Here is a 26589-nt window from a genome sequence, read left to right as displayed (position 1 = left end):
TGCAACAGCTGGAGCGCGGCGGCACAACTCGGGGTAACGGCGGCGTAATAAACGAAAAACCGCTCGGGATGCCCTTAAAAGTCAGTTCAGAGTGTGCCTTAACTCGATATGACTCAGCGCTACATATATTCTGCTGCGCCTTGATCGTGCTCCCGCCAGTTTGGTTGCTGTGTGGCAAACGTAGCGCCTACATATGTATGTAGGCGCTACGTTTGCCACACAGCAACCTAACTGGCGGGAGCACGATCGATGCGCATCAGCCAGAACCCAGTAGGCATAGAGTTTCTCACTATAACACCTAGAGGGAAATCTGGCTCCACCGTCTATGGGGGTTTCTTAAGGGGACACCGTGCCGTCATGGGAATGACGGTATATGTGTCTGCGAGGCTCGTGTTGGCTAGTGTTGTAAGAGGCTTCGTCTAAAACGTGGATATGGCTACACAAATAACGCGTTCTCAAAGTAAAATCTTCATAAAATGTTTCCATTCACGCATATTACATCTTTACTCACCTACAATGCATGAAGACGGGAAGAAAAGCAAGAACAGACGACAAACTGTTTCAAAGTGAGCGCAAACCTTGTCGTCTGTTCTCCAACTTTAGCGGCCCGCTGATACTTTTTACGTATCATATAAGCGTACGAGCAATAACAAGTTCTTATAGTTAAACAAAACATGTATTTGCGTAATAATAAAACCAAAACAGCTTTTCACGTGCTGTTTTAGTAGAAAATGAATCGTTGTGACAGACGGAACGGTGCTAGCCAAGCGCGTCTTCAAGGTGTCCTGTCTCTCCAAGAACGATGCCAATCCGAAGTCACAATATACCGGCATTCCCATGCATACCACAGCGCAGCAGCGCCAGATTTCCCTCTAGGTAATGTAGTGAGAAACTCTATGCCAGTAGGTGAAGCGACCATACTGTGCAAAACCCCGTTTCCGTTTCCTGTTGTACAGCGCCACCCGTGGTCACATACTTTAGTTCACGACGCCACCGCTACGCTTATTTCCGTAGCACTGTGGAAGGTACAGTTTCCCTTCTCTAAGTTTGTATAGGTGTTCTGTGCTAGAATGTGATGGTATCAGTCCCGATGTCGATGCGGCCACAGTCACCCTTCCTGAGGCCCTAGGGTTCAGAGATGATAGTCATGTAAATAAATATGCGGTGGAAATTAGCAAAAGGCGATTGGAGGATTGGTGGCTCAAAAGCAGAGAGGTGACATAAGGTTAAAAGGGTAGGAAGACGTATTTAAAGAAAATCGAGAAATTCAATAACACGCAACACAGATAAAAATAAAAGGCAAAATAAAAATCTGAGCATGGTGGCAACTGCCATCGCCCCGTTTCAAAGGGGACGCTCCTACCTTCCATCCATCCATCCATCTATAGCCGCACGCGCAGGTCGCCCCTTATATACGCGTAGGTCGTGGTGCGGGGCCGACCACGCTGAGGACGAACACGCCACGGCGTCGCCCGGCGCCAGCATTGTGCCTTCCAAAAATCCTTAAACGATGCTGTCCCTAGGTACCTAGGATCAGGTCACGTGAGGGATTTTTTGTACGACAAATAGACGCACGCCTATTGCCTACCTATCGAGCAAAGCAGGCACAGGCACAGACTTCCTATTTCAGCAGCGCTATCTGGCGTCCACCTAGGTAAGTTCCATGCGCTGCCGCTGCTTATTTTCGAACCACTGCGGAAAGTGCAGTTCCCCTTCTCTAAAGTCGTTCTTTATTCTATGATGTTACTCTATGGCGCCTGTGCGTTGTTGTCCGGTGCTGTTCTGTCCGTGCCTTTACCGCTGCTAACGCATCATTTGCCGTAATTGCTTTTGTTTCTACGAGCTGAAGTTCATGTACTAACTGGTACGACCCGATAGTTATGGCCGAGTTGGTGGACGAGCTGCTTCGCTACGGCCTTTTCCTGGGAGCAATCTTTCAGCTTGTGTGCATCGCCGCTGTTGTGTTTGTACCACCGAAAGAAGAAGGCAAGGTTCGTCTACGTGCATGTTTGTTGAGCGAAAGCCGCATTCCTTAGCATGCTGGGGTTTGCTGTTGAGGTGTGCTTGCGCGCAATTAAGGCCATGCAGAAAAACCGCCGGTGTTCGTTGTGCTCGCTAACGTCGCGTTAGTCTCGCGCTTGTATTTGCAATCGCTCTATTGATACGATGTTTGTTGTTATGTTTACGTCTACGTTTATTTTCGCTCTGAACATGTGTGACAGCGGTTGCTCATGCTTAATCAGTGGGTACGTATTCAAACCACTGCGTCTACTTTTACTCTACTATAAGGCTTGGCGGTATGTCACTTTCTACACAATCAAGGCGTTTGCCGGCTATCATTGACTTCCTTGTACAGTCTTCCCGACTTGTTCGGTGCGGTAAACACCACCTTAACACCAACCTGGCCCACCAAGCTTGTAGCAAAACAACGTAGTTTATGCCATTTCCACCTCTTGCAGCTGCACTTACATAGGGCAAACGGGACGCTGCCTTCATGAGCGTTTACGTTTGCGTGCGCACAGTGTCAAGATTAAGAATGGTAGTAAGCTAGCTGTTCATTGTGCAAAGTGTGGCTGTTCACCCTGCCTAGAAGACACACATTTGCTGAGCAGGTGCAGCGATCAGATGGCCAGGGAAACCTTGAGGCCTTTTCAATTTGTCAGTTAGGAGCCACTTGTGTAAGGGCCCCTTATATAGCTCCTTGTGACAAGGAATTTAAGTTCCTTGAAAGTTCATCAATTTTGATTGTGTCAATATTGTGTACAGTTTTATGTTTGTGACACACACACAGCAACAGTTGATTGACGATGACTCACCTTCCCATTCTTCCTTTCTCTCTTTCAGCCCATTGGGAATAATATATATATATATATATATATATAGATTATAACGAAGAAGAGTAGCCTGCCTGCGCCACAGCACCATCGCTACCGGCATGAGCTCGTGGTTGCTGTCCTTCGCCGAACGCTTGTGACTGCTACCCGTTCGCACCCGTTGCTAATAAATCTCTTAGCAAATGGTGGAGGTGCAGGGTATCACAAGAAGCCACTTGCAACCGTCAGTTAGGTAATTACGACAATAAAGAAGGCCATCGCGAATGCAGAAGTGGGTAGCCTGGCGGCGAAGAGCACGAGATGGTGAAGAGGTGGATGGATCAGAAAGGATGCTGATGAGAGCACTGATCTAGGGAACCTTGCGCTGCTCCAACGGCATGTTGTGCAATGCATGAGATGTGAGTGTGGGTTGAAGGGCGGATAGGCAAGTGCAGTCAGCGGAGACTGGTGAGCGAGAAAGGGCGTCAGCGTCCGTGTGTTTGCGGCCGGAACGGTAGAGAACGCAGATGTTTTACTCCTGTAGCTTAAGGGCCCTGGGAGCAAGTCGGCCAGATGTGTCCTTAAGGGTAGACAGCCAACAAAGGGCGGGATGGTCAGTGACGACATTGAAAGGGTGACCATACAAATAAGGACGGAATTTTCCAAGGGCCCAAATAATGACTACACACTCTTCCTCTGTAACAGAGTAATTAGCTTCAGCCTTTGTCACAGTTCGGCTCGCATAGGCAACGACATGTTCATAAAACCCCGCTTTTCGTTGCGTGAGTACGGTGCCAAGTCCGATGCCAGCGGCATCGGACCTCTGTGGGGGTTGCAGGATCGAAGTGGCGGAGGATAGGTGGCGAGGTTAGCAGGCGGCGTAATTTCGTGAAGGCGTCATCACAGGCGGGCGACCAAGCGGAAAGTTCTTTGTCGCCACTTAGAAGGGCTGTCAGGGGTGCACTTATGGGAGCGAAATTTCGAATGAAACGTCGAAAGTAAGAGCATAAACCAACGAAACTTTGAAGCTCCTTTAACTTCTTTGGTTGCGGAAAGTCGGTGACAGCGCAGAGCTTGGCTGGATCTGGAAGGACACCGTCTCGCGATACAACATGGCCAAGAATAATGAGCTTTCGAGCGCTGAAACGACATTTTTTAAAGTTAAGTTGAAGTCCCGTGTCAGTAAGACATTTCAGGACTTGCTCGAGATGGCTGAGATGTGTTCGGAAATCAGCAGAAAAGACAACTACATCATCCAGGTAGCATAAACATGTGTTCCATTTGAGGCCGCGTAAAATATTATCCATCATTCTCTCAAAAGTGGCTGGAGCGTTTCACAGGCCGAAAGGCATTACGATGAATTTGTATAATCCCTCGGGTGTTACAAATGCTGTTTTAAGTCGATCAGATGGTGCCAAAGGGACTTGCCAGTATCCGGAACGTAAGTCCAGCGAAAAAAAGAGCTCGGCTCCCAGCAAACACTCGAGGGCATCGTCGATGCATGGTAATGGGTAAACGTCCTTGTGCGTTATCTTATTCAGACGTCGGTAGTCGATGCAGAATCGAATAGAACCATCTTTTTTCTTAACAAGGACTACCGGTGATGCCCAGGAACTGTTGGAAGGCTGCACAACGCCACGCTTGAGCATGTCAGCAACCTGGTGGTCAATGACACGGCGCTCAGAGGCAGATACTCGGTAAGGGCGCTGCCGTAAAGTTGCATGACTGCCGGTATCTATTTGGTGAAAAATGGTTAATGTGCGGCCCAAACCGGAAGCATGGCTGTTGAAAGAAGCGCTGAACCTCTGCAGGAGAGCAATAAGCTGGCTTCGTTCTGAAGATGATGTGCCATCGTCGATGGAGCAGTGGAAAGCGTCGAGGAGTGACTGATCAACCGCAGGGTCACAAGTAAGTGCGCCAAGGTCCGCAGAAGTAGAAACAGCAGGAGCGTCAAAGATGCAAAAGGTGTCGACCGGTTGAACAAGGCCTAGGCATTCACCATGAAATAAAGCTAAAGGGCAGGCCATGAGATTGTCGACCATTTTCGTGACGCCACTGCGAAGAGTAAGGAGAGCAAAGGGCAGTGGAGAACATCGGCGGCGAATGAACACCTCAGAGGGCGTAAAGAGAACAATGCCATCAGAAACAGCGGCGCACGGCACAGGCACAAGCAGGGAAGAGCGTGGAGGGACAGCATTGTCTTCAGACACAAACAGTTTAACACTAGGAGGGCTGTTTTCGATAGCCCCAAGGTCGGGAAGAGCAGAAAGTTCGAGTTCGGCGTGACAACAGTCAATAACGGCATTATTATTTGCAAGGAAGTCCCAGCCTAATATATTCATGGGATGAATTTGATGAATATGTCGTTGCCTACACGAGCCGAACTCTGACAACGGCCGAGGCTAATTACTCTGTTACAGAGAAAGAGTGTTTAGCCATTATTTGGGCCCTTGGAAAATTCTGTCCTTATTTGTATGGTCACCCTTTCGATGTCGTCACTGACCATCATGCCCTTTGTTGGCTGTCTATACTTAAGGACCCATCTGGCCGACTTGCTTGCTGGGCCCTTAAGCTACAGCGGTACGACATCCGCGTTCTCTACCATTCCAGTCGCAAACACACGGATGCTGACGCCCTTTCTCGCTCGCCGGTCTCCGCTGACTGCACTTGCCTATCCGCCCTTCAACCCACACTCACATCTTGTGCACTGCGCAACATGCCGTCGGAGCACCGCAAGGATCCCTGGATCAGTGCTCTCATCAGCATCCTTTCTGATCCATCCACCTCTTCATCTCGCGCTCTTTGCCGCCAGGCTACCCACTTTTGCATTCGCGACGGCCTCCTTTATCGTCGTAATTACCTCTCTGACGGTCGCAAGTAACTTCTCGTGGTACCCCACACTGCCACCACTTGCTAAGAGATTTATTGGCAATGGGCGCGAACGGGTAGCAGTCACAAGCGTTCGGCAAAGGACAGCAACCACGAGCTCATGCCGGTAGCGATGGTGCTGTGGCGCAGGCAGGCTGCTCTTCTTCGTTACAATATATTGCTCGTGTGTTTTTTGGTGCTGTTTAAAATGAATGATCCATACCAACTAGCTCATGCCCAAATCCTTCTAAGCCTTCTCGTACCAGCGGCACTACTTACCGCAATGTTTCTATTCGTTCAACCCTAAGCCTTCATAGTATTGTTACGAGCACAGGGACAAGGTTTATTGAGGCCTTGAAGTCGGCTACGAACAGCAGAGACGGCCACTGCAGATTCGTCATTCTGCTCTTCCTTTCTTTCAATTCTCCACATATTTTTTTCACACTTGGACACAACAGTATATTCTTTGGGCTGCAGTGCAAAACAATGACACAGGAACAAAAAACACTCTAAGAAAAATTTGGATCCTTTGGGGTTCATCTCGTCTCAAAACAGTGATAGTCATCTATCCTGTATACCTTATCTTTCTTTAATGTTGCATGCCCAGTACTTTGAGGTTGCATATGATGTGCTTATACACATGACACATGATTCTTGACAGGAAAGGAGCGAGTGCAGGATTTTAAAGAATGAAAATGCAAGACTGGTGATGATTATTCTTAAGTGGCAAGATGGGGACCTCCGAGGGGGTAAACATTTTTTTGGTGTGCTGCCCGTTTTCTGGTTTGATTATCTGTTCTGTACTACAGCTCAAAGAATGTCCTATCAACAAGCTTCCCAACTTGGGCAATGTCAAAGGCTCAGCAATTCTTGTGATTGTGGACTGCAGGATGTAGGTGACTCAAGTGATGAGGACGGCCCAGTGGGAGAAGGAACCGTGGTGCCCCATCGGCCACCCCAACACACAGCTGGAGGCGGACGCCGCAGCCGTCAAGATCGCAAGAAGAGGCGCTGATTTGTGGCCACTGCTAACCCTTGGACGAGGAGGTCAGTATTACAGTCTGCACATGGGGAACACTGGCTGGCTCTCTAATGCCGTTGTTAGGCGGGAAAATTTTGTGCCACACTGTCGTTGGTGTTATTTGCAGGCTGTTACACAAAAAGAATTTGTGACATTAGCCGCAAAATGTACTTGCCTGCGAGTGCACTTGTCAAACTCGCATCACTGCATCAAAGTGTCAAGCATTGATAGCAGTGTTTCTAGCATTAATAAAATAATACTCACTACTGTGTTGGAGCTAATTCCGAAACCAGTTTTTAAGTGCCCCTGTGTATGGAAATCACCATTCTACTGCATCAAAGTGTCAAGCATTGATAGCAGTGTTTCAAGCATTAATAAAATAATACTCACTACTGTGTTGAAGCTAATTCCGAAACCAGTTTTTAAGTGCCCCTGTGTATGGAAATCACCATTCTACTGCATCAAAGTGTCAAGCATTGATAGCAGTGTTTCAAGCATTAATAAAATAATACTCACTACTGTGTTGAAGCTAATTCCGAAACCAGTTTTTAAGTGCCCCTGTGTATGGAAATCACCATTCTACCTCTGGCGTCTCAATTTTGTAGTCGCACTCTCAGCACTTCCAAATGCACAGTGCGTCACCCGAGCTTTACATGTGATACCGTTTTGTCTTACGATGATTTATCACATTACTGTTATTTGGCAAACATTGCTTAAATGATCAAATATGTGATTTCTGATCGATATTGTCATAAATTCCGGTTCTAAATAAAGCTCACTTGCTCAAAGTGTCACCATATTAGCCTGTCTGACTGAGGTATAACATGAAAGAATAAAAGGTTTTAGTGTGTGGGAGTTCCTTTGCAATGAACCAGTGCACAACAACACAGAGACAGGGAAACAGATGCAGACATCTGTAACTGCATTGGAAAAGAGTATAGTAAACATGCTGACATATTTGATGCTGGCCTTGGCATACGTTTCATATAGATATACAAAATGTAAATCTGGCACACTGCTGCCGCATTGTGGGAATGACGGGTACCATTGTGAGCAATATGAAAAGGGACGCGGGAGCATGTCAGGGCAAATTAGATGTAATTTTATTGAAAGGGTCGAAAGTCATGGTAATGCTGACTTGAGTAACAGACAGGAATCATAATGAGTCGTCTTTGACGCCCTGTCGTCGGCTGGCAGAGTTGCCAGTGTACAGTCAATGACCGACTTTCCGCATTCCTGATAATTTGGATGGCTTCGTGGCACCACCACGTACCCCATAGAGTCAATGTATCAGAAAGTCTGAAATTTCGGACACAAGAACTTTTAGCCGTCCGATTTTCTGGACGTTTTGCCGTGACCGCAGGTCCGAAACGGCATTAATCAAAGCCACCACCGCTGCCATTTTGATTACCTCCCTGCCTCGAACCGGCGCTCTCGCACGCAGATCTCCTACAGCCGTAGCCACCTCTGCGGCGATGCTTGCTATGAAGCTTCTTGTCATTGAGTGCTGTGTTTTTATTGAAAGAATTCGCTGCTGTGGGGCGAACAAGTGGTGGAAGGAGGACAAGGACAGAAAGGACCTACGCATTGAGGAATGGACGGGAAAGGAAGTGTGCTGCCGCCATTTTGAAGAAGCTTGAACTCAAAAAACAAAGTGTTGGCTGATGTAGAGATGCAGGTGTCCCTCATCCAAACCAATATAAACTCTTTAAAGCAGTGAAACACAACAGTGAGGCATCTTGTGCTGGCTGAGAGTACAGTCGAACCCGACTATATCGAACCCGTTTACATCGAATTATTCTATATATCGAACAATTTCTGGACACGGTATAGTTACAATGAGTATATATCACAAAAATTACGCTTACATCGAACAAAAATAGCAGCGACACCCGATATATCGAACGTCAAGCGGCGGAAAGTGCCCCCGGAAGTTGGCTTTCCCTCGCGGTGGCGGGGAAAACCGGCTGCGCGGCTCCATCCAACCGCTCTCCCTACCGTGACCGCGCCCGACCGCGCTGCCTCAGACGAGCCGTCGGCACCCCCCCTGCAAAAAATGATCCTGGCCGGCCCACAGCGCTTGCTCAGACAGCCAATCAGATGCTCTTGTGCGCTCGTTGTGCAAGATGGCGAAAGTGCGAGTTGTCTCGCTGTTTTTGTGTGCGCCTTGTGGGCCTTCTCCCGCAGTGTTGCCGTGATGAAGCGGCAGAATTTGCCTTTCGTCGTGAAGCTCGCAATCATAAATCGTGTCGAACGCGGTGAGAAGTCGGATGTCCCCACAGAGCACAAGATTCCGAGGAGCACTCTCGGCACGATCTTGAAGAAGAATAAGGGGGAGATTAGGGCTAAAGCGTCCAAACTCACGACCCGGTGCCCGTGGCGCCCGACCCGTACGCACGGCCGTGTACGTGTGGTTAATCTGAAATTGCTTCAGCCGTGCCGACTTCCGCGTGCTCGGTGATGACTGTAAATTTTGATGAATGCGACGAAGCCGTTGCCAGTGTTGCCGAAGTTTGGAGCGAACTGTCAGAATGTGCGGAAGCTGTTGACGAATCAACGGTGGATGAGTTTGTGAGCGCAAATGATGTGTCGCGACCACGGGAGAGCCCGAAAATGAAGACTACATTGCCAACATTGTACCGAGCACAAGCGAAAGTGGGCACAATGAGGAAAGCAACGACGGTCCCACATCCTCCGAAATGATTGGTGCGCTCGCAATAGTCCGGTGCTTCTGCGCGAATGCGGAAAGTTGCGACCTCAGCTGCTCAGACTCCTTAATGTGGAAAAGTGCGTGTGTCGCAGGCAGCGAAATTGCCAAAGCAGGAGAAAATGCAGGACTATTTCGTGCGAAACTAAGCTAGTTTAATCAATAAAGTGATTTTATAAATGGTATGTGCTTTTATGACATCCAATTATTTAGCAGGCTTATATCGAATTATGCTCTATATCGAACTGATAGGCGTTTTTTTGCGAGTTCGATATAGCCGGGTTCGACTGTATTTCAGGACAGTTGAGGTTGATTACGAGCTGCTGAGAGAGAATCTCAATTGTGACAAATTTCGGGCTTCATGCCACTGAGCTTGCTACCAGTTGATAGAAATAGCTCATATTCGAAAATATTTGCTTCTGTACGCATCTCCTTTTTATTTGTATTTGAGAATGGCCGATTCCATTTGCAATTTTTGTCGAAGACATTTTATTTACTGTGCATTTTACTAACCCCTCCCTTCTATTTTCTTTTTGAATAACATAAACACTACTCCTTAGTATTGGAATTGGGCGAAGTACTTATATTTTAAAAAATTTTCATATGCTTTCTAGAGAGTCACAGCATCAGGCGATCCCGGCCACGGCAGCCGCATTCCAATGGGGGCGAAATGCGAAAACACCCGTGTATTTAGATTTAGGTGCACGTTAAGGAACCCCAGGTGGTCGAAATTGCCGGAGTCCTCCACTACGGCGTGCCTTATAATCATAAAGTGGCTTTGGCACGTGAAACCCCATAATTTAATTTTAATTAGCATCAGGCGGTATGGTTTCAGCCCGTCTTGAAATAAAACATAGTTCTGCATCACTCAGGGAATTTTGCAAAGGCACTGTGGGAAAACCTGGAAAACTCAGGGAATTTAGAAATGTCAACTTGGTAGACACCCATTAGGTCACCCATGTACATCGGGTGACCTAATAATCCATTGTGCCATGTTTCATACATTGCAAGGAATGCAAGGAAGGAGGCCGGTGATGTGGCAAAGTCATGCTGTGCGCGGCACACTTTTTTTTTCATTTTTCTCTTTAAGGATTTCGCCATCCTCTTTCTTTTGGCGCAGAAACCCAGCGGCAGGATGTAATTGTTATAGCCAATATGCAGCATGGGAACATTCTTGTAAGCAGTTTATTTTACCGTAAAACAAACAGAAATGTTCATGGTACCAGGGCTGCTTATTGTTACCTACAACTGCAATAAATACCTTGTTAATTCAGATTTCATGGGACCAGAGAATATGCCCAAATTAATCAAATGTCTAAATAACAAGGTGATGATACCGTATTTACTTGCATAATGATTGTACTTGTGTAAGGATCGCACCCCTGAATTTTGACGTCAAAATTTGATTTTTTTCTTTCCTGTGTAATGATCGCACCCCGAACTTGCCGCAGCGATATGTCGTCTGCCAAGTCTAGCTAATGATGATCGCGCTTGCCATCTGTCGAATGCTGTCGAATGCTACGCGAACGACTGTTCAAAACATACCAAGCGGTCTGCATGCTCCAAACGTTCTTAAGCAGATGCCCCATTTTATTCCTTTCATCACTTTCCACACTTCCATAAAAATAAAAGCTACAACCAAACTTGCCTTGGCTTTATTATTTGTAGGAGTTATAATGGTTGTGGTCGACAACAACAAAAAAGGTGCCTTTCGATTCTTCGAATCTGCACTCGTGGGCATGCAACAAATCATGAGCAGCAATGATAGTAGCCACGTTTACACTAATACGTTAGAAGTGTACCCTATTTATACACTGACGCTTGTAACACAGCTAAAATATTTGCCCACCCTTAGCGGAAACGTGCCGTATTAGGATAGCAGTGAAGACAAATGCTACAGTTTCCGCAGCATATCCGCCATGTGTTTCTATGTCACTGGCAGCTAAGCAACTGTTTCTGTTTCTGTTCCCTCCAATTTGGCGTGGCTTCGTTAGTGCTGCAGACTTGCCAATATTAATGATATTATTCATTACTGATACTGAAGAAACTGTTTTAGTGCAGGCGATGTACTCACAAGAAGAAAAAAATTGCGTTCGGCTTGTTCTGCCGGCTGCCGTTTTGGTTTTGGTGTCCTGCACTGTTACAGCGGCAGCCGCCTGTTTGTTGACCTGTCGTCATCCTGCAGCAAATGCGGGATGGAAAAAACTTTTTGTTCTTTTCATGGAAAATTTAACCCACGTAATGATTGCACCCCTGAATTTGCATAAATTTTTTTTACAACAAAGTGCTATCATTATGCGAGTAATTATGGTAGTACCAACAAATGCCTCAAACATCAGCATTTCTTTACTTCTTGAAATAACTGCTTATGGTTGCTTTTTTCATGCGAGAAATGTGCGTAGAAAAAGCAATTTTCCTGAGCACTTGTAGATGGTGTAGCCTTTGGAAACTGTCAAGAGAAACAACTCCTCTGAAATTTTAAGTGCGTCATCGCCTCTGTAGCAATGCAGCATGGTTCATCACGCACATCCATAAACTATGTTTTTCATAATCAGAGTTGGGGTCTTTGACTTTATCGAAATTTAGACAATGTACAGTTGTCCGGGTGAAGGGGGCTAAAGGTAACACACGTGGTCACCTGACTAGGCCCTAGACACCCTGAATTCACGCAGGCACAGTTTCGACGTGGTAAGTTACGAAGTACAAACAATATTTTTTTACAGGATGACTACAACAATTCATATACAGCAATATACATACATTGTACATTCAAATGAAACTAATTAAGAATATATATTAACTACAAACATGTTCAATTGACCAAAATGAAACAAAGAAAGGAATCCAACTGGATCTCCTATACGACAATAAAAAAAATATAAAAATGTTCACATGACAAATATGTTCACTTGACAAAAAAAAAAAAAACAAAGGAAAAAAAATTCTAACTGGTTTATACACGATTTAGGAAAAACCCCTTCGCCTGGTTTTGGAAAGCAGGCAAAAAGGAACAGTTTCCCATAATGTCAATCAGAGCAGGATAAAGGTTTAACAGATTAGGAATTGGCTAACTTAACAGCTGTGTCCCGTAATTCGTCCTACATTTAAACTTGACGAAGTTGGTTCTCCTAAACTTGTAATGGGATTCATGTTTGGTATACGTCAAAGAGAAGAGATGTGGATCAATTTTGAAATCTGAATATGCAAGCTCTGATAATCGCAGTTTATATAGGGATTCAATGTCCAGGATGCGATTCTGCGAAAAATATACAGATGTTGATTCACGTTGTGGTAGATTTTCAATAAAGCGCACGCCTTTTTTCTGTGATCGATGGAGGCTTTCCATGTTAGACCTAGTAGTGGTGCCCCAAACAAGCAGGCAGTAATGCAGTCGCGAATGAACAGTATTAAAATACAGTTGACGTCGCATATAACGAGGCAACAATAAGCGAAACTTACTAAGCGTACCAATACAGTGTGCAATATTGCGCTTAATATAGTTAACATGGCAAGACCAACGAAGGTTTTCATGAAACTGAACACCTAAAAATTTAATTTGTGTTACCTTTATTAGCGGTCGCGACTCGAATGCCACATCATTATTAATATAAACAGGTCTGTTAACAGGGGTAAAAACAATGTACTTAGTTTTGTCAACATTTAATGAGAGTTCATTTGTAACAAGCCAGTCAGATAGATTCTTAAGCCATAAGTTTACATGCGGAATCAAGGAACCTAACTTGTTACCAGAAAAAAATACACTTGTGTCGTCAGCGTAAAGGATAATAGAGGGGGTTTGTGGGATAGATACCATGTCATTGATGTATAAAAGAAACAGAGTAGGTCCTAGGGTTGACCCCTGAGGAACCCCGAATTTTATTAGCTCAGAATTAGACGCGGCATTATTAATAACATACTGGGAACGACCGGAAAGGTAGTTCTGCAATAATTTAAGTGAAGTGCCTCGTATTCCATAATACGGTAGTTTGCTAAGAACTGTATTATGTTTAATAGAATCAAACGCTTTGCTGAAGTCTAGAAAAACACCTAATGTTTACAATTGATTTTCTATGTTGTTAATAAGTTTATCCTTAATACTGAGCAAGGCAGATTCAGTTGATTTCTTCCTCTGAAATCCGTACTGGCTGGGAGAAATTAACTGGTGTATGTTAAGATAGGTAGTAATCCGTGTATTAATCACTTTTTCTACTATTTTGGAAAACAATGGTAGAACTGATATAGGTCTATAATTACTAATTATATTTGCAGCACCGCCTTTAAACAAAACAGCAACTCTTGCCATCTTCATTTTTTCGGGGAAAATACCTGTTGTCAAGATTAGATTTGTTATATGACAAAGTAGATTAACTATTAGGTCAGCAATTGCTTTAATTGGTGCTACCTTAATGCCATCAAAACCGCAAGAACAGTTATTTTTGAAACCTAATATAATATCATTAATCTCTGCAGGAGTAGCTTGATATAAGAAAAGGCTGTGCTGAAGATTATATTCCATGTATTTTTCAATATTACTGGGTGTTCCTGCAGGAAAGTCTCCAAATGCCAAAAAATGTCTGTTGAACTCATTGGCAGGAGCTTTACCACTCAGAACCGTTCCTTCAATTGTCATTTGTGTAGGTATATTTTTTTCTGGTTTCTCTAGAAGATCTTTGACTGTACACCACGTTTTTTGAGGGTCAAAGGAGATATCTGAAAATTTGTGAGCGTAGTATTGAATTCTTGATTTTTTTATATCTGCACCTAATTGATTTCTAACTTTTTTATACTCTTTCAAAACTGTCAAGTCTTTAGGTTTTATAAACTTGGAGAAAAGCCTATTTCGGGCCTTGATTCGCCTGAGTAGGTCACGTGTAATCCAAGGCTTCCTTCCTTTCCTGCACTTTGCCATTGTTACAACTGGGAAAGCGCATTCATACAACTCTGTTATTTTGCGCAAGAATTTGTCGTATAAAATATTAGGATCTTCGTCACACTGCAATTGGCTCCATTTGACAGATAAGACGCTTTGGTTTATAACGCGGTAACTATTTGGTGGGTAAGTATGTTCGAATATTTGTTTAGTTGACCTTTCCATAAAGCAGAAGGTTGACAGGTAATCACTGATGCCACTCAGGAGTACTCCTGCCATGGTACCACGATTATCACTGTTTGTTAGGCATAGATCAATAAGTGTTTCGCTGGAGCCTGTGATACGAGTAGGCGTTGTGATTATATTGGAAAAGCTGTAGGCCAACATCATATCAACAAATTCGTTCACAGAATTTGACTGTTCTAGTAGGTTAATATTAAGATCACCCATAATTACCGCAGGTATACTTTGTAAGGAGAGGTCGCCCAATACTATTTATAAAAAGTTGAAGAACTCTTGAAGAGACGCAGAAGGTGGCCGATAAATTACGCCAAAGATGAATGCATTTGTCTGAATAAAAAGTGATTCATAGGAAGGGGTCAAAACTGTGCACTGTGGAATTATTTCGTAAGAAAAACTGTTTTTCATGTACAAAGCTACACCACCCCCTTTTTTTAGTTTTCGTAAACAGCGCTTCACACCTGTAACCAGGAAAGCTAACAACATCATTCAATTCAGTATACCAGGTTTCAGTGAAAGCCAGCGCATCAAATTCATGGTTCAGTTGCGACAAAAAAAATCAATTTCTTCTTCTTTGTTTCTTAAACTGCATGCATTCAGATGATAAAAGGAAAAGCATGCGGATTTTGAAACCTTCATACATTTAAAAGAGTTAACATCGTGATAAGGACTGTTATCCATTTGAACTGTCATTCACAGAAGATATACACTATCTAAATAGCACATTATATCATGTTATCAATGTCACTTTCATCGTGGATGCGTATCTTGTCGGCGCCTTCAGTTTTTCGTGCAAATATGTGACCATAGTTTTGCCACATAGTCCTTTTCCCTGCCTTTTCCACTTGCTAGCCAAAGAAGGCGTTTGTTGAAAGGTGTCAGGTTGTCCAAAAATTTCCCGTTTGGTGCTTCACTCTCAAGGCGCGAGCGATTGCACATCCACTCTTCCTTATGTAGGACGGATGAAAACCGAGCGAAAAGGATAGACTTCTTTCCCTTTCGTGCAGGTAGCCTATGAAGCACATCAAGGTTACTGTTCTCAAGCAGCGGTAGCTGAAGTTTGCATGCAAGATCATTCATTTTCGCGAGTAGGTCTTCGTGTGCCTCCACTGCGAGGCCATGTACTTCCATGTTTTGCCTGCGACTGTACTGTTCCAGCTCATTTAGCTGCAGTTTGACTTCCTTCGTGCTTGTGGCCGTTCCCGACTCTATGGCCTCGACCCTAGTTTCCAAGACTGAAATGTCAGAGTTTTGCTTGCCTAACTGACTTAATATTGTGTCATATTTGTCAGAAAGGTGCTGTATCGATGTTTCAATGTCACGGACTGTTTTCAATAGTTGTGTCAAATTGTCAACTTAAGTTACGAGGGGAAGCATGGAGGGTTATCTTTTCATCTAGCTCATTCAATCTCTTCTGAACGTTTAAGTCTTCTGTTGGTGCTACGGTGTTGCCACATCTTTTTTTTCCAAGTTCACATGTTGCACAGTTCCAGCTAGATTTCAGTGAGTCACCCTTGGCACGGAAATTGGATGTTTTCACCCCCGAGCATTTCCCTAGATGGTGCGAGTGCTTACATATACATGCCATCTTCAGGCAACGCACTATGACATGTCAAACACTCTTTTTCTTCCATATCCGAGATCACCAAGAATGCTCTAATAGACGCTTCACTGTGGCAGCAGTGAAGTGTCTAAGTACATGTCATGTCCAAGTACATCATAAGTTATTTTGTCATTATTGATGCAACTGGTGACAGCAGTGTCACTGTTGATCTGCATGTATTTGTCCAGTGGAACGTCTGGAACTCGCATTCCTTGTCGTTTTCATCAACAGCAGCACCCCTGGCTTCCAAGGCATCAGCATCACGGACAAAACCGCTGTGCCTGAAGCAGTTTGCAATCACTGCAGGCAGTGCACTGCTCCACACATGCACTAGGACATGCGTTGCACTGAGGAGAGTCACTTTGTATTTTCTCCCGTCTTCCTTACAAAGCAACATGCGCTCAAGTAGTTGTCTTTTGTATCAGCTTCTCATGTATTGAATAATTCCGTGTTCTAGTGGCTGCAGGGAAGCTGTAATGTTCGGACGCAAGAAAAGTAGCTCTATGTTTGTGAGTCCCGACCCATCGTTGTGTGTAGTACAATTATCTAAAACAATTAGCAATTTGCTCGCCTTGCAGTGGTCCTATTCGTGCAGCCAGGCTTGGTATGTAGCGCGAGAATAGAAGATGCTAACGGTGCTCGACTTGAGCGGCTGTGGTAGCTGCCACTCCCGAGGTACCGTGGCACCATGACTGGCCGACCTAAATAAACTGTGGCCTCGACAGCTACCTCTTCGCACCGCCTCCCGCAGATTGGTGACACCGGATGATCGAGCCCAGCCATGCCAGTGCAAACATACCGACTTTACCAAGGCGACAATGGCGTGGCCTCATGCCGTCTGGCAGACGTCCCATGGTTGTAGAGTGTCCGGGAATTCTACATTGACATGCCGGACATATAGTTCATCCATCTGGACAGCCACTTCCGTATCAACAAGGTTCCAGGCTCCGGCTGCGTTCTAGGATACAGCTGCTCCGACTTCTGCAGGCCCGGGCATCTACGACAACCTTAGGCAGGTTGTGATTTTGCGCTAGGCCATCACTGCTACTGTGCCTCACTCACAACCTATGCTGCCGGTGCTTCCTGGTACATCTCTGTCAAATTGCATGAACCTGACACTACCAATGACAACAGCATCTGCTTGTCATACCCTTATGACGAAAGCCCTGGCAAATTGTGCACCAAACGAGCAGAGGCTTGACCACACTATCTCGGCCAAGGTCTTGCTGGTCGTCACAATATGCCACCCTGCACAACCGTACCCACACTTGAAATGGTGGTGGAGCATGAATCGGCAAGAGCAACAAGCACAGTGCCACTCGGAGTTCTCCACCACTGCCACCGTTGCATGTCGTTCGATGACACCATCTTCTGCATTGTTTCCCTCAACAGCCTGAACTGTCGGCATGTGCTGTGTGCGCGTGTGCTGATGTGTGTGTGCCCAGTGTTGGTGCGAGACGACATCCTCAACGTACAAGACAATGTGCCTTGTGTCCAGACACACTCAGCCGTGACCACCAGAGAGCTATTTGTGCCCTTCATTTCAACACAGGCTTTACCCGGACTTCTTATCTGACGTTAGAATTGCCACTCAAATATATAGGCTTGCAGTCTTTCTTATTTCTATAGGTGCACCTTTTGCACATATTTCTATTGCATTTCATACTAGGATGGGGAGCCCTGTAGCAGCGCAGCTATTGCCTCCAGAGCCAGTGAAGAAGAAGACGGCTCACATGCATGTAACGCGAGAATATAACACACTAGCGTGCTCGACCTGAGTGGCTGCGACAGTTGCCGCTCCTGAGATCCCGTGGCACCGTGGCTGGCTGGCCTAAATAAGTTGTGGCCACGGTGGCTACCTCTTTATGCTGCCTCCCACAACATCATGAAGGATCTTCGCTTTGGCTTGCTTCCCGCTGCTCTGTGCCAGTCATGTTTAGAGTGGCTCCCTATGCACAGATTAGGGCGCCACTCAAAAGTGGCTGTGCATGTTCTCTGAGCCAGCAATCATTCATGAATATGCTTCAAGTTTCAGGTGCCCTGCCATTCTCATCCTATTTCTGTTGTCATATGCCTTGAGAAGCTGTGCTTCATTTTCTATGTGTGTGCTCAGCCTGCTCCTCTTCACGTCGAATTCGTTCATTAGCTGAGGAACTTCTGCCTTCATGGCTTTCAATATGCCGACCTTCTCTGCTAAATTCTTTGCCTCATACTTTACTTGCTTCGGGGGCTCTTAAGAGCACATGGTGGTGCGGTCCGCGCAGCAGCCACGCGATGGGTACACACACAACATCTACAAAGAACACAGTAAACAAGAAAACAAAGCACGCGCAGAATTCCACCTTGAAAAGAAGTTCTGCAATCCTCCTACACACACCCGACATAAAGTGATAAAAACAACAAAAAACTGTTTGTTCACCGTGACAACAACCACAAAGCAAAAGGCACGCTAAAACATGACCAATGGTAATGAAAAGATAAAAAGAAATGTGAACTGCATTTGTGCACTGCAGTAGGCTGATAACCACCGTAGTGATAGCCACAGCGATGTGCAGGTAAAAAAAATTGTTTTACATGCCAAAACCACTTTCTGATTATGAGGCATGCCGTAGTGGGGGACTGCGGAAATTTGGACCACCTGGGGTTCTTTAATGTGCACCTAAATCTAAGTAAACAGGTGTTTTCGCATTTCTCCCCCATCGAAATGCAGCTGCCGTGGCCGGGATTCGATCCCGCAGCCTCATGCTTAGCAGCCCAACACCATAGCCACTAAGCAACCACAGTGGGTGATGTGCAGCTAGTGCCCAGTGTCAAAAGCGATTGCAAAGCCAGAAATACTCCATAGCCGCCATGTTTTTCAACAGGCACAGGTTTCTCTCTAGTGATAAATAATGTGGCGCCTTTCCGGCACTTCAGCATATGCAAGCATGGCCTTCGAAATTGACACACACTTCTCAGAGATATCATAAGAAGCCAACAAACACTGACATCAAGGACAACATAGGGGAAATAACTTGTGCTTAATAAATGAAGTAAAGAAATGATAAATTAATGGAAATTAGAATGTATGAAAAAAACAACTTGCCGCAGGTGGGAACCGAACCCACAACCTTCGCATTTCACTTGCGATGCTCTACCAATTGAGCTACTGCGGTGCCGTTTTCCCATCCACTTTCTTGGGTATTTATGTGTCCTAGTAGAACCCTGGGAATGTTAGCCAGTGCCACCACTCACAGACCTTGGCGGCAGACGTGGAACGTCCTTTTTGCCGCAGGCGTCACGAGTACGTGACCCAAAAAGATCACGGAACAGTGTGCAACGGCGCATTCATGATTTCTTCAAGCCTACTGCCGAGCCCGAATAAGTGCATGGAAATAAAGGACTTCTTTTTTTTTTTTTCTCCAATCTGCTTTTTCGGACACCTGTTTATTCGGACATTTCCGTAGTCCCTGTGAGGTCTGAATAAACGGTCAGCCACTGTAGTTCACACTCAAGTCTGGTACAGAGGGAAAGCAGCCATGATAACATTTCATGTTACGCCATGTGGGACACCTCTCCTCGGCCTGAATGCGGTTCAAGCCCTCAACCTTCGCATTATGGGAGAAGAATTGCGCTGCCTGCAGCTGTCCACGGAGGGACATGCAGAAGTTCCCGCCATGAGCCCCGGTTTGCAACCGTGAAACGCCACATCAAAATCAGCGCTAGGCCCTCCTAAATTTGGTATGCTGCCAATACTATGGATCATGTTTGGACATTTGTTTTTGCCTGGCTTGGGACTTGTCAAAGGCGTGCAACATAAGGTCACGATGAAAAACTCGGTCACGCCATTCTCATGGAAGCTAAGGCCCCTGCCATTCTTTGTCCGGCAGTCGGTCTCCGACGAAATCAAGAAGCTACTTGCAGCAGATGTTAGAGAGAATTAAAGCCTCCGAGTGGGTCTCTCCAGTTGTAGCAGCTCGCAAGGCAGACAGTAGCATTCGACTGTGCGTCGATCTACGAGAGCCTAACAAAGCTGTAGTAGCAGACAGCTTTCCCTTGCCTCAGATGGAGGAACTGCTCCATGCCCTCAACGGAGCTCGCTGCTTCTCCATGGTGGACCTGGCATCGGCCTACTGTCAAGTTGTGCTCCGCCCAGAAAGTGGAGACCTAACTGCATTCATTACGCATGAGGGCCTTTTCAGGTTCAAGAGGGTCGGCTTCGGGTTGGCGTCAGCACCAGCTGCGTTCCAGCAGACCATGACAAAGATTCTTGAAGGCTGCGAAGGGGTCTTGTGCTACTTGGACGACATAATTTTTGGGAAGACTGAGAGCGAACACACACAGAACCTGAAGCAAGTCCTTGAATGAATAGCGGAAGCTGGGCTCAAGCTCACTGAGAAATGCGTATTTAAAACATCGGAGCTGTCTTTCTTAGGACATTGGGTCAGCGCAGAGGGTATAGCACCACTCCAGAACAAGGTTGATGCGATACTTAAGGCTCCTGCGCCTACAGATGCAGCCACACTACGCTCTCTTTTAGGGCTAGTTGAATACTATGCCAAGTTTGTTCCACGAGTGGCAGATGAGGTAGAGCCAATGCGCTGTCTACTATGCAAAGACGCAACCTTCGACTGGGACAATGCCGCTACAGAAAGTTTCACGAGGATAAAAAGACTCCTAGCATCCCTCAAGGTCCTACGAATGTTTGACCCAACGTTGCCCGTCATTGTCTGAACAGATGCATCTGCATATGGTCCGGCCACCGTATTGCAACAAGTGGCGGGGTCCCACATGCGAACTGTGGCATTTGCATTGCAAATATTAACAGAGACAGAATGAAAGTACTCAGCTGGAGAGCATGAAGCCCTGGCCTGTCTATGGGCCTGTGAGACGTGGCACGTTTATCTCTGGGCCCGACTGTTCACCCTATTGACAGATCACCAGGCTCTGGTTGCCTTGCTCTCGTCTGGGAGTACAGGATAGCGGCCCCTTTGTATCGCAAAGTGGTCTGCACGACTCCTGCGCTACAACTTGAAAGTCCAGTACCGCAGCAGAGCCCACAACCAAGTAGCAGATGTCTTGTCCCGAATGCCTGTTCCAGAAACATAGGGTGGCTTCCAAGTCGATAAAGAGGTTGTGTCTTCAGTTACATCGCCTGTACATCTAGAGGATCTTTGGTTTGCTACCACTGAGGATGGCATACTACAGCAGGTCACGCAATACATCCAGTCATCATGGCCAAACCGGAAAACACTTCTGACAGAACTGACACCCTACCATGATTTACGAGAGGAGCTTTCTGTAGTGGATGGGCTTCTTTTATGCACAGAACATGTTGTGGTACCTGCCAAGCTGACTGGTACCTTCATCCATTTAGCCCATGAGTCCCACCCGGGAATAGTCAAGACCAAGCAATGAATCAGGGAAAAGTACTGGTGGCCGTGTCTTGACAAGCAAGTGGAGACCGCCATCCGAAGTTGCACTGTTTGCCAAGTCTCAGACAAGTGCACAAAGAACTTACAGGCACCACTTCAGCCTGTCCCACTGCCTGACAGGCCCTGGGACAAAGTGTCAATAGACATCATGGGGCCCTTTGAACGTGCACCAACTGACTCGGTTTGTCATTGTGGTGGTGGACTACTTCTCCAGATGGCCAGAGATTGCGTTCTGCAGTGACATCACTTCCCGCACGGTGATAAACTTCCTCCTTGGTGTCTTTGCACGAGAGGGTTACCCTACAGAACTAGTCTCGGATCACGGCCGACAGTTTACGTCAAGTGAATTTGAGTGTTTCATAGAGGACAGGGGTATTAAACATTTCTTCTCTGCAGTTTACCACCCTCAAGCCAATGGGGTGGTGGAAAGGTTCAACAGGGTCCTTAAATCATATATACAACTCCCTCCACTGGAGCAGTGACCCATCAAGGCCACAGTTAGGAATACCTGGGTATTTACCGTGCCAACCCCCCACAGCGCCACTGGTCTGTCCCTAGCATTGTTGCTCCATGGACGTCACATGAGGACATCGTTAGATGTCATCGACAAGCCAACCGCGGACTTTGGCACCATGTATGCGATTGCCAACAAAGAAACAAGGCGTATTCAGACAAGCAGAGAGCAGCCAGGGAGCTGCTCTCTGCTTTCAAAGCTACTCTCTGCAAATTCAAAGTGGGTGCCTACGTGCGTGTCAAACGTCCTCTACCTGGAATGAAAGGCACCCCCAGTTTTGGTGCTCCATTCAGAAACCTTAAACGCATAGGTCGTTGGTCATTCCACCTCGAGGACGGCCGGACATGGAACGTCTCTCAATTGTCCACTGTGCCCCACGAAGCTGTACAAGAAGCAACGATGAGACAAGAATCTCTGCGGAGGAATATGGACATAGACATGCCGGCAGGCAACGCCAGAACTTGGACATCGTCCTTAGGAACACAGAGCACCACATCCCAAAGAACACTGACTGATGACGCACAGTCTCCAGAAACACTGGTGTCGCCACTGCCTCCTTGCACGCCAAGCCCACCTACATCGTCAGGGAGCCCACTACCTGGAACCTCTGGACAGTGTGCTGATCGTGGTGGTGAATTGGGAAACCCTCATCGGCCAGTAGAGTCAGGGCTGCGCCGTTCTACACGGGAGCGAAGACCGCCAGCAAAGTTCAGGGATTATGTGCAATGAACTTACTGATTGATGTGACTTTATTAGGCAATCGCCTCCAGTGACTTTACTATCAATTTGTTAGCACAATTATTTAGTTGGCCGCCACAGGCAGTGATGGTTTTTTGGTTGTGTGCATATAACCTGCGTTCTCTTGTTGAGGGAGGGCTAAATGTAGTGTCGTGCCTTCGCAACAGATGGCACTGTCTACGTGACGCAGGTCACATGCAACTGATGGCGCCACAGCACTCTTGTATATAAGTTGCATTCACCGGAATAAAGGTTGTTATCGGCATGGAACCGGCAGTGGTGTAGCCTCCCTGTCGCTGGGCTAGCGACACGACAATTACTAATTGCATTAATATATGCCTCATGCCTGGTTGCCATGCTCCTACTGGACTAGGCGTGCCACATCACTTCTTGTTCACATTTAATCCATTTCTTCTGCTTGTGTTGCATTCACCTCTGGTCATCTTTTATGTTTATGTATTGATAATGATGTCATGTGCATTTATTGTAATGACTTACTGAAACTTCTTTCATTGTAATGTGAGTGATACTTTTGCAGTAATTGAAGATACTTTGATATTGTACTTGCAATAAACTTTTTAAAGGCGAAGCCAAAATTACTTCGTTTTACCCACTACTTTGTTATATCCATTACTGCATGTACTGCACTATGAACCTCTACGTGGTTTTCAAGGGGAATTTCTCTTACTTCATTATATCCCATTTCATTATAACTAGGTATGACTATATATATACAGTCTATGCTCACTACAACGGACCCGCGTACAACAGACTTTCAGATATAACAGACCATATTTCAGCATTAGTTTGTTCTATTTTTACTAATGCAATGAAGTTCACTTTTAACGGACCATGCTACAACGGACTGTCTGCTACAGTGGACGAAATTAGCAGCAATTTTTTTCATAATCGGGCATATAAAACGGACTTTGGCTGTGCCGACATGGGCTGACAACTGACTTGCAAGGGTCAGCCAGAGCGCAGCCAGAGGTGACAGAGCGCAGGTTATACTCCGACGGCTGCTTTACGGCGCGGCTGCCATATCTCGAAAGTGATCTGCGATGTGGACGAAGTGCTCCCAGTGCCGGTACCTTCATATGCGCTGTGCCTTGACGTTTAGTTCGCGTTGAAGCGAGAGACAGCAGGAAGGTCAATTCGCTCACTGCTGCGACCATGCTTATTTTGCTTAATTTGCTATCGCAATTGATGCTTCTCCTTTCGGGCGAAACTGCAGCTTTTCTGTTTGGTTTTTACTTTAAATTTTCGTCGCTCACTCTTTGCAGTAAAGTTGTTAGACATTGCGACGAAAGCTTCGAAAGTTTGGTGTTCCGGATATTACGGACTTCGTATAAAATGGAAATTTATTGTCATATTATCAGGTTCTGTTGTAATGAATGCCGGCTGTATATATACAGGGTGTTTAAAGTTTGACTTTCCGGGTTTAAAAAAGAATGCGCAGAGGAGTGCACAGAAGCCATCTTTCTACCTAGGTTATGCGGCCAGGCGGTTGCAAACTGTGAGGATAATTGTCATCAGAATGTCAGTATTTAATTAAATTCGATAATGAACTTTTTATTTACTGCACTTAGCATGCATGTTTATATTGAAAACTCAGAGGCGGTGCTATTTTGGTGAATATTTTATTTTGTACAATTTTAGTAACGCGCCTGTGTCCCGAGATATGCACGTCTGAAATTTCAGCCCCACCATCTAATCACGCATGCGAGACGGCGGCACCCGCCGTGGGGCCCCTTCCTGGTGTGATGCAGCTGTTGTGTATGACGCTCCGTCTGACAAGAATGCAGGCTGACAGGCGACAGTGATTACTTTTTGTTCTTGGCCACCGTTTTCGTTCGTGGCCAGCGAAACCAAAGGATGACTTTGCGTGGCAGCTTGGCCAAGATATCTTTTGAAGCAATGACTTGCAGAGTTGGTGACAAAGTGCAGTGCCATCGTACAGGTACTGGCGAAGCAATCAAGTGCTGGATTACGATACTGGCTTTGGTTTTATATTTATTTTTTGCATTTCGGAGCCACTAAGCATGCTGCTAAGGCGACAGCTTTGGGAGCAGCACCTTAGTTGCCAGTGGTGTTCCAGGGATGCTGTACCTGTCCAAAGTGTGTGATTTGAGGGCCCTGCATTGCCTACGCCTGGAAAACTGCTGTGAAATAGGACGACTGTGAACTGGCGTGAGTAGTGCACTTCATTGCTGCATGCCTGATATTTTTTTATTCTTCGTGGTTTTGCAAAAGCGCCAAGCAGATCCAGCATCACCTTGCAAGCGTATCAAGTGAACCCCTGAGCTTCTGTTATGTGCCTTAGCCTTTGCCACTGATTGCCTCTACTAACCTGGGCCGTTGGAAGAAGCAAGCCCTGCATTTGTACCTTCTGCATTGAAAAATGGCTGCTTCGTCTTGGTCGAGGTACTGTTACAAAAGGATGAAAGAAGGAAGAGAGGAAGGAGAAGATCTCGAGATGGCTGCTTGCTGCGTGTTCTTACTAGTCCGTCATTTTAACCCCATTGACTGCTTGTATATACATTGTAAAAACAATCTTATACTCCCAACATCCCGTAACATATTGGTGGGAGGTGCGGGGTTCCACGGCTGGAAAAGGACCTCCGCATCACCATCCTCACTCACCATGAATGACATTGAGCACTCGGGATCAACGTCGTTGCTGCCTCCAACATCACCATCACCCGCTACGTCGCTGTCCCCTTCGGTTGTGGCTGTGCAACCCAAGGATCCCGGAATTTTCTGCGGGACTGATGGTGCTGACGTTGAAGAGTGGGTGGCTATGTACGAACGCGTGAGTGGAATCAACAGATGGGACCTTACGCTTATGCTAGTTAACCTGTTCTACCTGAGAGGCAAGGCAAAGGTGTGGTTCTAAAACCATGAAGAGCTGACCAGCTGGGACCAATGCAAAGAGAAGTTAACAGAGTTGTTTGGCAAACCAGCTGGCCGTAAAATTGCTGCAAAGCAGGAACTGGCCTCTCGTGCCCAATCCCCCACAGAATCCTATGTTTCGTTTATCCAGGATGTGCTGGCACTTTGTCGTAAAGCTGATCACGACATGACAGAAGCTGAGAAGGTAGGGCATGTGCTCAAGGGAATTGCTGACGGCGCCTTTAATCTGCTCATGTGCAAAAGCTGCTCTACAGTTGATGCTATCATCAAAGAGTGCCGACAATTCGCGCAGGCCTAAAGCTGACGCGTCCTAATACCACCAGGCTTCCTAATACCACCAGACTTCCTAATACTGCTGCAACGTCGACGTGTGAAGATCAGCCCGTACAGCAGCATGCGTCACCATCAGAGGACATGGTGCGAATTGTTCGACATGAACTGGACGAGATGGCGCCCGCAGCTTTCTGTTTGTGTAGCCCTGATGCTTTTTCAGTTCCCCTCGTGCAAGCCATCGTTTGACAGGAACTTGAAAACTTTGGCCTACATTCTGTCGGTGCTGTCACCAAACCCAGAGCCAACGAACGCCCTTCTACTATTTTCGCTCCACCCCGACACTTCTCTCCACGTTATCGCAACCTGACTGAGTGGAGAACTGTGGACGACCAGCCGCATTTGTCATGTCGCCCGATACTGTCGCAGCTCGTGGCCATCAACACCTTGCACGCTGACCAACGTGAGCCGTTTTAACGGAAACGCCCGCAATGTTTCGCCCACTGCCGAGTCTAACAGCACCGCCAGCTCTGCTCGGAACACGTGGTTCAGCCGCTCACCATCACTGCGCGGACAGCCGCTGCGCAGCCACCCGTTTCGTTCACTCCAAACACGTCG

At 46.2% G+C, this 26589-nt stretch overlaps 1 protein-coding gene and 1 non-coding gene across 6 annotated transcripts in view; one reads left to right on the top strand and one right to left on the bottom strand.

Annotated features, from left to right (window-relative positions):
• The first annotated feature begins 1679 nt into the window (after nucleotides 1-1679).
• Nucleotides 1680-26589, top strand: part of LOC142567661 (uncharacterized) — a 36015-nt gene continuing 11105 nt past the window's right edge. The window contains exons 1-3 of one of the 5 annotated variants that reach the window (XM_075677841.1): nucleotides 1680-1991; nucleotides 6571-6728; nucleotides 16874-23404. In XM_075677841.1, coding sequence (XP_075533956.1) covers nucleotides 1881-1991; nucleotides 6571-6696 — 237 coding nt within the window. In that variant the 5' untranslated portion in view covers nucleotides 1680-1880 and the 3' untranslated portion in view covers nucleotides 6697-6728; nucleotides 16874-23404. Of the gene's footprint in view, nucleotides 1992-6570; nucleotides 6729-11465; nucleotides 11748-16873; nucleotides 23405-26589 lie in introns of those variants that run through there. The other 4 variants (XM_075677844.1, XM_075677843.1, XM_075677842.1 and 1 more) reach the window with 4 other exon arrangements.
• On the bottom strand, nucleotides 19205-19277 carry TRNAS-UGA (transfer RNA serine (anticodon UGA)). Its single transcript has one exon. It is a non-coding gene; the product is annotated as a tRNA-Ser (tRNA).

This window comes from Dermacentor variabilis, unplaced genomic scaffold (assembly GCF_050947875.1).
Source record: "Dermacentor variabilis isolate Ectoservices unplaced genomic scaffold, ASM5094787v1 scaffold_14, whole genome shotgun sequence".
Taxonomy (NCBI): Eukaryota; Metazoa; Arthropoda; class Arachnida; order Ixodida; family Ixodidae; genus Dermacentor; species Dermacentor variabilis.
The sequence above is the reverse complement of the archived record's forward strand: the minus strand, read 5'-3'. Positions and strand labels throughout refer to the sequence as shown.